The sequence below is a fragment of the Papilio machaon genome, chromosome 9 (assembly GCF_912999745.1).
Source record: "Papilio machaon chromosome 9, ilPapMach1.1, whole genome shotgun sequence".
NCBI classification, from domain to species: domain Eukaryota; kingdom Metazoa; phylum Arthropoda; class Insecta; order Lepidoptera; family Papilionidae; genus Papilio; species Papilio machaon.
In genome coordinates, this window is record NC_059994.1 from 6,931,255 (window position 1) to 6,946,387 (window position 15,133).

A 15,133-nucleotide genomic window follows, 5' to 3' on the forward strand; every position below is an offset into this window, starting at 1 on the left:
AGCTTCAAAGATTTATGTAGCCTTGTTTACGAAGGGTTTTTTATATATGTATTAACATATATTTTAGTTTTTGTTTTACCAAAGAGAATCAAAAATGATGGCGGTATGCATTAAAATCAATACAAGAGTCACTACAGTGGAGCTCTACGGTCATTTATATACAGGACGTTCGGAAAAGACGTGGACAATGTATAATTGTGTAATAATCCACTAATGCATACAATGTATTAGATATATAATTAATCCATTTTATTTTTATTGTAGAATTATTTTTATGTAAAAAAAAATTGAATTTATAAACTCGTTGGATGATTGTAATAAATATCGGTGTACTACAGACTTATTGAGCAAGTGTTTATTAAGATTCTGCCATACTCAGAGTCGAAAAGTGGTCTCCCTTAAAAATCTACACCAAGGGAGTCCCTTACTGACCGTTATATAAAAAACACATCACACTGTATGTGTTAATGCGTATATATTTATCTAAACTTTTTTCTTATTTTTATTTTGTTGTAAAAAACAGTTTTCACATCTTTACACTGAATCGTTATCCTCCGTCTTAATATAAGTGATTAGGAAATTTGTTTCCTACAATATGGTAATTACTTCCTTTAAAATTCCAGTTAATATTTCTAAAATATCTTACTATTAGGTATAACGCTTTAGAATCCAAAAAAGTTTAAACGATTAAAGTTAATTAGGATCTCAACATAATTATGTTTTGCATAATTTTAAGATATTTATTATTTCAATTTAGTGCAGTAAGTTAGCGATAATAACCGCTTTAAAATACTCAGTAATTATATTTATTGGTACGTAAATTTAAATGGTTATATAAAACTAAACGATCATTTTTTAAATTAGACAAATTGCGCAATAAAGCGTTTTCGATGACCCAAAGATTGTTTTTTTTATAAGCTGCCATTGTGTTGATTTATACGTTCAAAAAAAGTTAAAAGTATGAACTAAAAAAATTAAAACAGAAAATAAATACTTATTTTTCAACAAAAAAAAATTAAGACAACACTAGAATGTTACGACGATGTTATTTTGAGGGGGACAAAATTATAAAAACATGATCGTTCTTAATTTACACCGTTTCTTTTACCGTGGATTTTCACTACAGTGACGGACATTCACAAACATATAGAGCAGACAATGTTTTGGATTTTGGAAAGGAATATTAACATTGTTATATTTTATACATGATACTTCCTAAATCACTCTTTAGATTTTTAGCTATCCCACAACTTTAATTAAATGAAATATACAAAGTGAGGTATCTTTATAATTTTAAAACTTTATGTAACATTAGGCAAAATGAAAATGTACTTCAATTTAATGAGTGTATTTTCTAGGTTAGTAGGAATTTCTAAAGAGATAATACTTTATGTAATTGATAATATTCCCGTCGGAATTTACTTTTCACGTCAAAGCGATGAAGAGACGTGTAACATTTAATTGTATATTTCTTTAATTTGCACAATTATATTTAGATAATATAAACAACTAATATTTTTCAAAATCTATTTATACGTAATATGTACTATACCTACGTAAACAGTATGACTAATCGTGGATTTCTAAGACAAACACCCGCGTTTAAAACCCAGTCTTATCTCTGTTTTGTCAAGGATAATGTCAGGAATGGTATGTGTTATACAGAGGTCTTAGAAACTAACAGTTACACTTATTCAATCGTTAATTGGTGACTAAAAGATCCCTTATCATTCTTCGCCGATATAATTGACAACATGCTTATGCCCGCAATTTCATTCTCGCGGAATTAAAAAAAAACTAGTAATGATTATAGTCATGTTACTCAGTGGTACCTAATGAAGCTTTCTAATAGAAAAAGATTTCTTAAAATCGGTCCGGTAGGTTTTGAGTTTATTCGTTTACATACAAAAATACAAATCTTTACTATTTATTATATGTATGTATGTAGATGAATTGATACTATATTATAAAATAACGTGTTAATTTTTGATTTAAATCAATTCATCTCAATATATTTCGGCATGTTATTTCATTTTTTTTGATTACAAATAACTTAGGTATAAGTCAATATTATTAATACGTTGTTAATTTGTTTTAATTGCCACATAATAATTGTAGTAAAAAATACGACAAATAATTGATAAATAACCGCTAAATGATATTGTTAATGAAAAAAAGCAAACATTTAAGTGATACTTGAGAGCAATATATCAGTATTTTGTCCATAAGTCGGACGAGGAAGTGTTGAGCATTATTACACTGTATTGGTTTTTTATGATCGACAGTCGATTGATATTCTTAAAATTGTAGATGTTATTAAGGATATTAAAGTTTATTTCCATTCCAATTAAACCATGTTTTATTTTACACCCAAACATAAGAGAGATGCCACAAGGGCGCGGCGACGGCGATGCGATGCACCGGATTTTCAGCCACACAATCAAATGCCAGCAAAAGTACTTCAAAACGTCCCTCAAGAAGTCTTTGAGTGGGTTTCCACTGTCAAGTATAAAAGCGCGTGTTGTCATCCCTCTCAATCTCTATGGAGAAATAGAGACAAAAAATGTTTTAACACGAGTATCACTACAGTCGTTACAGTTTGAATTTTCTACATCTATACATATTAAAATAATTGAATTGTCTATACATCTAATAAAACACATTTGGTACAAACGATGCGTTAGCGTTGCTGAAAACGAAAGACCAATTTTTTAAATCTTCGTCCGTCTGCCTGTCTGTCCGCAACGCCGCGTTTCTTCCGGGGAATCTCCGGAACGGCTGGACAGATTTTGACCGAACTTTGCGGGAACGCACGTGAGAACATTATAGGCTTTTTTTATTATTTGAATACCGCTAGTTTATAATAAACTAGCTTTTACCCGCGACTCCGCGGGATAAAAAAAAATCACACAAGATAAAAAAGTTCCTATGTCCGTCTCCTAGTTCTAAGCTACCTCCCCATCAATTTTCAGCTTAATCAGTTCGACCGATCTTGAGTTATAAATAGTGTAACTAACACGACTTTCTTTTATATAGATAGAAGAAGAAGATGTTTTTGCTTGCTTGTCCTACTTGATATTTTGACATTGGCATTTCAACGCATGTCGGTATCAGTTATAAATACTTACTTGGCCGATATTTTAACGACGCACTTGTTACTCACTAAATTCTTATCTAAGTTAATACATTTATCGTGAATGTTGCACAAATAGATAAACGTTTGTTGTTTCAATTTAATTTGGATAAAAGTTATTATTACGATATTGTCTAATGCTGCCAAAAACAGTGAAATAGCTAGTGTTGACATAAACGCGAAAAGTTACGCACGGTGATTTAATATTTATAAACTTCAAGCGTACAAAATAAACGTCTCCTAAACGTTACCTATCAGTGGTAAAGAACAACATAAAAGACAGGGATGTACTAAGTTTAAATCATAATTTTGGACGGTAGATTTAGTTCCTACGTCATTGATAATGAATGTCTGCTACTTTAGAAGGGTAAACTACATTATCTGTTTCCGATATATGGATTAAGTATTTGTTATTCTTAGCTCTCGTTCATACGGGCGCTTTTTTCATCGCGCGTTAGAAAACTGTTCAAATACAACAACTCTCGCGCGACGAACGCTTACAGTGCAGTCCTCAAAATGCAACACTGATGAATAAAAAAACCTCGCGTTTTAAAAGCGCTACTGTAGAAACAAATACATAAAAATGTATACGTTCTATTTGACGGTTTTTAGCGCGCATTAAAAAAGTGCCCGTATGATTGAGAGCTAAAGTTCCTATAATTAAAAAAAGAAAGTGGAAATAATGATCTACGAAAGAAGAAAACACAAACAAAATCCAAATACCTTATAATAAATAATAATTTTCAAACAATTAATAACGGAACAATTAAATAAATGAACAATAAGTGTTGACGCGGGCTTGGTTTTCCGCGAGCGACTACAGATATAAGCGACAGGCGAGCGACGGCGCAAAGAATTCCGAAGCCATGGCCCGCCAAGAGAGGTCGTTACTATTTGTTGCCGCAGTATGCGCGTGCGCGTGTGTTGTCTCTGCGCGACCCGATCACAACAACCCTCATCCAGTACAAAAACTAGAAACAAGTGAGTAAATAAATAATTATCTGTGAATTAATTACAACGACAATAGATTTAAATCATCGAGATGTGTGTTTTAAATCATCGAGATGTGTGTTTTAAATCATCGAGATGTGTGTTTTAAATTAATATTTTCTTGTTTTTTTTTGTGGTGTGTGTGTGTGTGGAATACGATAAGCAATACTACGATGAGCCGCCGCCTCGGAACTAATTATGCGAATGAACTTTGTCGAGGGTAATTCCGTTGAATGCTAATTGGTAAACACACACGGTGTAAACTGTTCATATATACCGCTCTGTTTATAATTTTTGGTGACAAATTAAGTAGGTATATTAAAGAAACTGGTTCTGAATTAAAAGTTTATAAATAACATAAAAAATATAAAACTGTATAAGCCAACCTACACGAAAAGAATGCAAGTTTTTTGCTGATTGATTTTAATCAATAACATTTAAAAAATCCAATGTTAAAGTTTGTCAGCCAACACAAACTGACATTTAAATCTTGACATAAGTATAAAGCAAACTCGTTTCCAGCGATTACTCACGTTTGGAAATATACAAGACGTTGCCTTGGTAGAAATGGCGCGGGTATTTCCAATACAATGTTCAAGTGTGCATATATTATTGAATATTTCTTATATGTTGAGAACCTTTAGTTTTGCTATCTTAATTATACATTATCGCTGTAGAGGTCATACGACCGCGACCTCTTATCAAAGTGTCAAAGCACGTGAGGACACGAACAAGTTCATTTATCACCATTTAGAAAGCGATTAGTGGTACCAATTTAATAATTTGATATAAGTTACAAAAACCTGTTTAATCTGAAAAGTTACAACGTGATATCTAGTCTAGTCTTGGATACCACAACGTACCCAAGACTATATATTGAATGTGAAAAAAAAACACAAAAAGTAGCCGCAAAAACCAAGGTCGTGGAGATATTCGGGTGCCAAATTGGAGATAGACATGTCACAAATATTTTAAAATTTAAACTTCTTTATATTTCTGCATAAGTTATTGGAACGAAGTTCCTTATCGCGCGTTGTGAAAGGGGGCTAGACGGAAAAAATTCTTACGAAAAGTTGTCACGACACTTTTTGCTATAGACGAATGAGCGCTACTTCACCATGGCAACGACGTGACAATATATAACGAAAATTCATAGAAATAAAATGTACTTCTTGTGAAGACTTAAATTTTTTATTCATAGAATAAACATTGGTTCCTTCACTAATTAATTGAAAGGAACTTCGTTCCATCCGGGTGTCCCTTGACACCTCTCAAGTTTTTTTTATTATACTACATTATAGTTTTACATTAACATTATCTTATTAGTTATTTTGCGGGTTTTTCTTAACTCGTAAATCAAGTATAAATTATTGCCATTTAAAATATAATTGATACCCCAATTGAATAAACATGGTATGTAACATTTGGCGTTGTGGTGTTTGGCTAACTTATGTTATTTCACACAAGAGCAGAACAGTAGATAGTGCAGCACTTGAACTGTTTTGAAAGCAAAGATAATAGCAATACTGCACTGTACTTTTGTACTGCCTCAGTTTTCTCGCCTTGTGTGAAACTATTATAGCATTACTGAGGTTGAAACTACTGACCAATATACGACAGCACAACATCGGGGCTACCATGGCAACGGCAAATACAGAGCGTGACTGCGGTTCACCGAATAATAAATAGGCTCGGGCCAATCTAAAATGTATCGTCAAGGTTTCTTTATCTTCAGATGTGCCGGCATAATACCGAGTTCCGGTTGTATCTAAGAGTTCCAATAATAATAGAAAAATACCTGCCTTTGACGATAAGAAAAGCGATCATTCAAATGCACTACAATTAAACGTAAAATCAATGTGTCATTTGCGAGCAATTAGCTGACAACTTGTTTACCGCAACAATGAGGACGAAATGACGCATTTGAACCTTATCTATTGACACAAAATGACTCGTTATTAAAGATTTCTTTCTTTGTGATCTTTTACAGTCAATTTCTTTAAGTCATATCTTGCTTCAGTTAACATTAACATTTTGGTCCTGCATATACGTAGAATTTCGCATCATAAAACTAAATCTGTTAAAAGTATTTCAACAGTAACAACTTATAAATCAAAATTTGAAATACGCGAAAACTTTCGCGTCTTTCTCCATCTTTGCGGTAAAATGATGATGAATGACGTAAATGCGATTGACATACCGTTGGTTTTTGAGCCCAAAATCATATCGTCATCTTTGATGGGATTATAGTCTCAGAAATCCGCAAATAGCCTAATCTGGTAATAAAGACTTTTCCCTGGTCATACGTTATTTATAATTTGTTAAATTATGTTTCAACTAGCTGTCGCCCGCAACTCCGTCTACTCAGAGTAAGAAAAATCTTATTAAGTAAGCTATGTTTTTCCAGATTATGTTCTACATGTATGCCAAATTTCATCGAGATTCATTGAGCCGTTCTGGAGATACCTTCAAACAAACTTCCATCCATCTATCCATTCGCATTTATAATATTAGTACGATTAAATTAAAGTCAAAAAGCAAAAAAGTCGACCTACAAATTGAACAATAACTTATTCACACCACAGCTTGAATGAAAGTGTGAACAAGTATTCTATTGTAAATGTTCCTACGATAATAATAACACTGTGTAAATTAAACAATATGTTTTATATAACTCCGTGAGACTAGATACTATTTATATAACACAAGTCAAATCGATACGCATTATGTTACAATGTCATCTCACAGCGCATCTGTTACAATGGGATGAAAACCCTATCATATATTTTTGAGATATCATTGGAGGTTGTTTTCCCAAAAAAATGCATCATTGCATGCATATTTGGTAGTTTTGTTTCGCTTTACGTTGAAATTAAATTATTCTTATCTCTAACGGCGTATAATAATATAATACCTAAGTCAAGTATGGTATTAGGTAAATATAGAGACGATTTTTAAATTTTCTTAAAGAATTAATAAGTTCAACGCAACTAACGTTCACTAACGGCTTCCTGTTAACGATAGATGCGGTGAACTACGGCGGAAGCACGAAGGGAGTGAGCGAACGGCACCTTGAGGAGTCTGAGGAGCGCGCGCGCAGACCCGTCAACGAGAGGTTCCCGCACGCGGTGCTCTTCGGCGGCACCTGCGGTGGCACCATAATCAGCCCCAAATGGATCCTCACAGCTGCACACTGGTATGTCCTTTTAAATTCTCTAATATAAAAGCATTACTGTCATATCAATCTGGTGATAACATCACTTCACACACTATAAAACCATGCCTCAGTCAACTATAAGTTAACCATGACTTAACATTATAATAAAATTAATACGTTCAATTTGCATATTAAGTACTTATTTGTTGTTAATCCAAAAGGAAAACCCCGCGTTATTGAAAACATACTATCGATTACTTTGTTATTGTAATTAGTTAATAACGTACCGTACGGTCAGCAAAATTAATTAACAAAACAACGTTGCATTTTAAATTATTGTTATTGGGTGCAAATACATAAGACTAAGTAAATGTTTAAAGCAACAGATTATCCAAAGGGATGAAAATACAGTCGAGCAAGGTATACTTATTAGACCAGATATGGAGCCCTTGATATTTTTTTTTAAATACATACCTGACTTTGTTAACGTTACCTCGCGTACTACGCCACACATTGTTTTTATCCGTGAATCATATAGTCAGACATTTATGGTGTTACCTTCTTTTTTTTTGTACTATCTGTACCTACAAAGCTTCCTTATTTTTGTTGCATCGTGATTGTTTTTTGACAAGATATAGTAGGTAGGACGGGTCCGAAACTAGTCGGTGCCGTCACCGGACGATCACACGTGAGTTAAGCCGTTCTTAACTTATTAATACTATGAAAAATGTATAATTAACATATCCGCTTAATTGCTCGAAATTATAAATTAACAAATGTCTAACAAGACATAGGTATTATAGGTAAATTAATAGACTAGCGTGTAATTGATAATCTTTCGAACATTTGGCAGCTTAATACAGTAGGGTTGCCATATAGAAAAGATTTTTATAGCAACAAAATATGGTAACCCCAATGCATTGAACATTGTTTCTTTTTTTAAATTTATAATCCCACTTCTATATTAATAGGTCTCAAGTTTGTGTAGTCAACGATAAGCTGACGAAGGTCAACACAAAACGAACAAAACAGGTCATCGAATGAACATAAAATGAACAAAGGATCGCTTATACGTACTAATAACATGATATGATTAATTGCTGGTTTCTGAGACCAAAAACGCTGTATAAAACATATCGTCATCCCTCTCTATTATCCTCTTTAAGAAAATAGAGATAACAATATGTTTTATACACGGATTTTGGCATCAGAAACCAACGATAAGGCAATAAAAAAGCTTCAGTTTTCCTTAAGTTAAATTCTGTGAAGTTTAGTATAAGAAATAAGTTTGAATCGAAGTTGAAATTTATATACGATCTTAACTCCTCATGAACTTATTATTATCTCAATTTTTTTAAAGCGAACGAACGGGGTGCAAATATTTTTGTCAGTGTAATTAATTTTTTTTTTTTTTGAGAAATTCAAGAAATAATTCCATAATTTTCTTACCTGGTTCCGATATATTTGAACAGATACTGTTGAAGTAAGACAAAGAATTGTTTCGCTTTCCTGTCATCGCATATTTACGTTTCAAGGATCACTATTGTGTCTTGTAAACACTGATTGGTATTCACAAGAAACTCCAACATAAATATTTAAGTACGTCAATACTCTGGGCAATACCTCCGGTATTTCCTTGTTATGATTCTATTTTATACATACGCAATTAATTTTCTTAATATTCATGCTCTCAATATTATAAATAGCTATATACAATATTATAATATTATAATAGCTTTTATCTGCGACTCCGTCCGCGCGAAATAAAAAATAGAAAACGGGGTAAAAATTATCCTATGTCCGTTTCCTGGTTCTAAGCTACCTGCCCACCAATTTTCAGTCAAATCGATTCAGCCGTTCTTGAGTTATAAATAGTGTAACTAACACGACTTTCTTTTATATATATAGATAGATATATAGATGTAATATCAAGTATAACTGAGTAAGATCTCATCATCATCAGCTCGCTTAACATCTCCACTGAGGGGCTCGGAACCTATCCTAAGTTAGGGGTGACTATGCCATAGTCAACCACGCTGGCCCAGTGCTGTTTGGTTGACTTCACACATATCATTGAATTTATTCGCCGATATGTGTTGGATGCATCACGATGTTATACGAATAAGACATTAAACCTAATTATCTTGTTTGTAATAAATAACGATTTATATTAATAGTATTAAAGTATGTCAATATCATAATAACTGTATAACATTATATGTCTTCAGTACATATTAAAAACAGGCCATTTAAAGTACTTCTCCACGGGCGATTTAGTTTGCAATGTCAAATTGAATTGTGCGACCGACCGTAAACCCAAAATTTGATAAAGAAACTTGGGAATAATAAGCATTGTAAGCATATAATAAAACCGATGTAGTATCCTGCAATAGTTTAGATTGTCATTCTATTCCACGTATTTCATTATGTTTGTATACTTCGGATCAAAAATTTATTTTTCACAGAAAAATAGAGAAAGAACGAAGAACATTTAACATTTAGTTGTATAAATTCTTAGGATTTCAACCTATCAAATAAATTTCTTCTTGTAAAATAGTGTTTGTAGTATTTGTACCACCACCAAAAGATGCCAAACCATAAAACCTGCCATAGTTAGCATAAATTATTAGACATAGACAATTGGTGTGTATTTCAAAGTTTTTATAATGTTGTCTTCTCATTTTTGTCTATTTATTTATTCTTGTGTTTTTGTTGTAGCACGCTGTTCACCGGCGGCAAATACGTGCTGGCCGGCACTAACAACTCTGAGGACGGCAGCGGAGTGTCGCGACGCGTCAAGCAACTGTACGTGCATCCGCGCTTTGCCGTCGGACCTTACTGGCTCAACGCAAAACGCTACAACATCAAACAGGTACCTAAACTCAATATCATTAAGTACCTATTTCGACTAACCTACAGAGTCATTTGTTCTATTTACAATAGCACGACCACAACTTCTATACAAAATGACAGCGCGTGGGTAATGTCGAGCGGCTAGCCGCTAAGTGAAAATATGCTCTAATCCCTTTCCCTGTAGTGCGGCCTGTAGTGACATGACATCTGCCTTCCTCCCTGTATTTGTAGTTTAATCTTTCAATTCCTTTGACATTAGGTAGCTGCGAGATTCGATTACCTCTTAGCGGAATTGGAGGAACCTCTTGAGCTGAACGGTGTGACGATAGCCGCTGCAGAACTGAATGAGTTGCAGGATCTTCCTGCCGGAATTAACGTTGGATACGCTGTTTACGGAGCCGAGCATCATGGGGTAAATATATTCAAATTAGAACAAACTAATCTTAAGCATTCAAACGATGAAGAATTCTTCAAATCTTACAGTAATTTGCCATTGTCGTAAGATATGTATAAAAATATTACCATCTTTATCATCAGAAATAACAACAGCGATAAAAAAAACTTTGTGTACAGTCAGCTTCATAAATATAGTGGCAGTCAAGATATCCAAATATATAGGAACACCTAAAGTCATCAATTATATAAGTACAACCAAAGTCATCAAATTAATTGAAGCATCCACCCTGCTCAAAAACACCGGAGCGTTCACATCGTCATATATATGAGTACATTCAAAGTGCCCATAATTATAGTAACAGACAGAGCGTCAATAGTAACGAAGCATCGAAAGTATGCAAAAATATCGTAACATTTGACAAAATTGAACTCTATCTCTATTTACTTAAGATACACTTTGAAATATACTACTTCTGTTAAATTCATTTGACGCTTTGTATCAACATAATAGGTTGTCCAATAAGTTCGTTCCAATTTTCAGTAGGTATCTTAGAATAGACCCGAATATATTACAATTATTGAAAACATATGACATGTTTACATAACACATACATACTGAAAAGCTTAACTTCAGCCATATTTTGACAAATGCCATATAGGACACGATTCGTTCTTTTCTATCAGTTTTATAAAAACTGATTAACTTAATTTTTGCCGAAATACATAAGACTTTTTGCTATAAAATCGAACAAATATAATTTAAAAGGCGTATGCCAAAAAGGGCCTTTAAAATTTCCCTTAAAAATGGGCACGAACTTATCGGACAACCCAACATTTTTCTTCTTATTATTATAACGCTTAAAATTTATAAATTTACGATACATGACAGATACCTAATCTACCTATCTATATATATAAAAGAAAGTCGTGTTAGTTACACTGTTTATAACTCAAGTTCGGTCGAACTGATTTAGCTGAAAATTGATGGGAGGTAGCTTAGAACTAGGAGACGGACATAGGAACTTTTTATCTTGTGAGCATTTTTTTTATTCCGCGCGGACGAAGTCTAGGGAAAAGCTAGTAAGTAATATCAAATTTTATTCTGTCACAATATGTGCTAGTTTCAGTGTTTTACTATTTTCGCCGCAGTACGTAAGTTTAATGGTTCGAATCCCAGGCTTACAAGGTTTTTATTTTTCAATATTATCAATATATGTATAGGGCTTGATTTATTTTTAATGAAAAGGAAAAATCTAGTAATTTACTTAGAATATGTTTTTTACTTAACAAAAACAATTTTAAATTTTTATTTTTGGGGTATTAAATATTTAAATAAAATTAATAACGATTAGGTTCGGCCATCTATACAACTTCTGTTAAATTAATTGACAATTTGTATCAAAATATTTTTCTCTTACTGTTAGGTATCTTCAGTCCGGTTGCAGTAGAATTTTCCAAGCATAGATTTATTACACGTATTCGATGTCGCCAGTGACAGTCCGCGCGGAATTAAATGACGAAACTTACAATAATAAACGTGAACAATAAAAAAACATGCTAATGACGTCTCGGTTAAAAAAAGGGACAAGGAATATTGTGGTTCCTTAATTTTTAAAGATGTCGAATAGTAACCAATAATTGTTGCGATAAAGTTCAATTTTATATAACGCTTTGATAATAAAATTAAAAACCTTAAAAATGTAAAAATAACTTTGGGATTCGAATCACCAAAACTGCGTATTACAGCGAGCAGTTAAGCCGTAAGGCCAAACTGGCATATATGGTGACAAATTAAAATTTGATATTGCTTATCTATCTCGTACCTATCTGTCATGCGGGACGTAAACTTGAAGTAAATAGCAAAAAAATGTTTTGATATAAAATGTCAAATGAATTTAACAGAAGTAGTATATTTCAAAGTATATTTTAAGTAAATAGAGATAGAGTTCAAATTTGTCAAATGTTACGATATTTTTGCATACTTTCGATGCTTCGTTACTATTGACGCTCTGTCTGTTACTATAATTATGGGCACTTTGAATGTACTCATATATATGACGATGTGAACGCTCCGGTGTTTTTGAGCAGGGTGGATGCTTCAATTAATTTGATGACTTTGGTTGTACTTATATAATTGATGACTTTAGGTGTTCCTATATATTTGGATATCTTGACTGCCACTATATTTATGAACTACTGACTGTACGAGTGGTTTAGTAATGGAATCGCACGCTTAAATTCTTAGGCGATGTTTGACAAAAAAAATAGGCATAGACGTTCTTGACGTAAGATTTGTATTTTTTTTTAATTTCACTTGTATTTAAATGTGTTGTAAAAGTGGCTTAAGGAAACTGAGAAAAGATATCAATCCACGAGTATTTCGAGAGTATAGAATAAATAACCCACAGTAATGAATTTTAAAGTTTAAACTTGATTTGTCAGGAAACAATGCGACACGAGATGCACGGCATGGATCTGTCACTGCTGGCAGAGGAAGAATGCGCAAGGTTAGAAGAATACGACTCACAAGACATGATTTGTATCAGAGGACGCGCCCCCAGATACGACTCCGCTTGCAATGTAAGTTGCTATTGTCCTTATCATAAACGAATAAAGGAACTTTTAAAATATCATTAAAAATAATAAAAATCTTAATAAGCTTAATCTAATCTGAATAGTTTAAAGGAAATTATTGAAAACCCAATCCGAATATTTGGATCAAATTCTACAAAAAAATACATTATTCAATAACTGTTCGATAGTTCATATGTTAACTTTACATGACAAGGTTGTAAATTGAATTGTAATAATTCAAATGTATTTTATTTTAATGGATATTACAATTTTCCATCCAAGAAATCCAATTTGTTGAGCATAAAATAATAAATTGCGAAATAATACATAGAAAAACTAGAAACTAGAATTACAAGTAGTTATTTTTTAAAATCGATAGGCAAATACGTCTCCACTCTAATTAAATATGAACAGGCAATATCTTTGTACAGATGACGCGTCAGTGAGAAGCGTATTAATTTTTGTTTCTATTGTTCGTCAACAGGGTGACAGCGGCAGCGGTATTGTGGACGAAAACGGTGTGCTAATCGGCATAGCGTCCTGGGTGGAGAACGACGCCTTGGAGTGCCGCAACGGTGCGACCGTGTACTGCTCCAAAGTGGCCACAGCACGCCCCTGGATACGCAAGATTACTGGCATCTAAATGATTACCTTTAATTTATATATAATACTTAGAAACTCCGTACTATACATGTCCGATTGGGTGCCGTCTTTTGAACACTGTTACAAGTTTTTGTTAATGTAAAACATTATCAAGTGTTTAAAAGCCACTTTTGTGTTCGACTGTAGTGATGCTTGCATTGAAAGATCATATAAATATCTGTTTTTAAGGAGAACCCAAAAGATGACTCACTCAGTCTCAGTACTCAGTCTCACATAATTATATTAACCCCCAAAGACATGGGAAAAATAAAAGCGGGCGCCGCGCCGTTGTAATCTCACCCATGGCGTTAGTAGAGCAAAAACCGTTACAATATGTTTCAAAACAAGTGTCACTGTAGTGGAAATTCATAGTAATATTTTTCTTATCACATTTACTACAACTAATTGACCGTTAAAATAAGTTTTCCGCAAGCTAAAAAGATGTCTGAAAGAAGATGGGTCTGATCTGATCCAAGAACTGTTTTAGTACGTGAGTTAATAATGCAAAGATTTTTAGGTTAAGCAATATTGTAAATAGAACACGAATAATTGTCTTACATTTAGATTATTGTCGTGTTTTACAACTTTACTCTTAATGACAAAGAACGTAACTAAGTTCAGACTGGACTGAAGAAGTTTTATTATTTTTATTAAATCGCAAGTACACAAAAATATATTGTTTTGAGTGCTAAGGAAAAGATAAGGCCATATTTTTTATTATACTTAGTACTGGAGGTATTTAATGTATACTGAGTTTTTTTATGGTAAATATATTGTTTTGTCTTTAAACGTTCCATTACTGTATATTATGCTAGTCAGTTTTGACTCTCTTAATATGTTTTGTTGATAATTTAAAGCTTTTATATATAAATATTTAATATTTACTATTTTGGGTAGTAGGGGAGGAATACCCATTCTGTATATTTTGTAAGACAAGAAAGTTCTAGAAATCTATTTTTTATTTTACATTTGGATCAGGAGTTAAAATTCGCTAAAATGAACATAATGGCCCCAAAAAAATATATTGGCTAAATAAGACATTGGCTAAACTGTACAGGTTTTTTTTTTTTACTTAATTTAACCAATCACTAATCGCCTATATATCCAAGTTAGTCTGAATATTTAGACTATTTCTGTCCAATACTTTCAAAAACTTTAATCTTTAAGTATATTTCTTTTAATTGATTGACAACTGTTACTGAACGTTTTGTAATTATTTTGTAAAAACAATTGTAATAAAAAAATATTTTTATTATTATAACAACTTCAACTTTTATTTTTAATTTAGTACTTTTACAACTTACAATTTCCTACAACTTTGTTTATTTTATCATAGGCAGGTGAATAAGAACATTTTCAACGGGGACTTTGTCAAATTATTTTCCTTA

General features: G+C 32.7%; 1 protein-coding gene across 1 annotated transcript; it reads left to right on the forward strand.

The window, feature by feature from the left end:
• The first annotated feature begins 3,966 nt into the window (after nucleotides 1-3,966).
• Nucleotides 3,967-14,001, forward strand: LOC106712914 (scolexin B). Its single transcript, XM_045679217.1, has 6 exons — nucleotides 3,967-4,114; nucleotides 7,148-7,319; nucleotides 9,999-10,152; nucleotides 10,393-10,545; nucleotides 12,972-13,109; nucleotides 13,588-14,001. The coding sequence occupies exons 1-6, from the start codon at nucleotides 4,000-4,002 to the stop codon at nucleotides 13,744-13,746; spliced, it is 891 nt and encodes a 296-aa protein (XP_045535173.1). The 5' UTR covers nucleotides 3,967-3,999; the 3' UTR covers nucleotides 13,747-14,001.
• The last annotated feature ends 1,132 nt before the right edge of the window (nucleotides 14,002-15,133 follow it).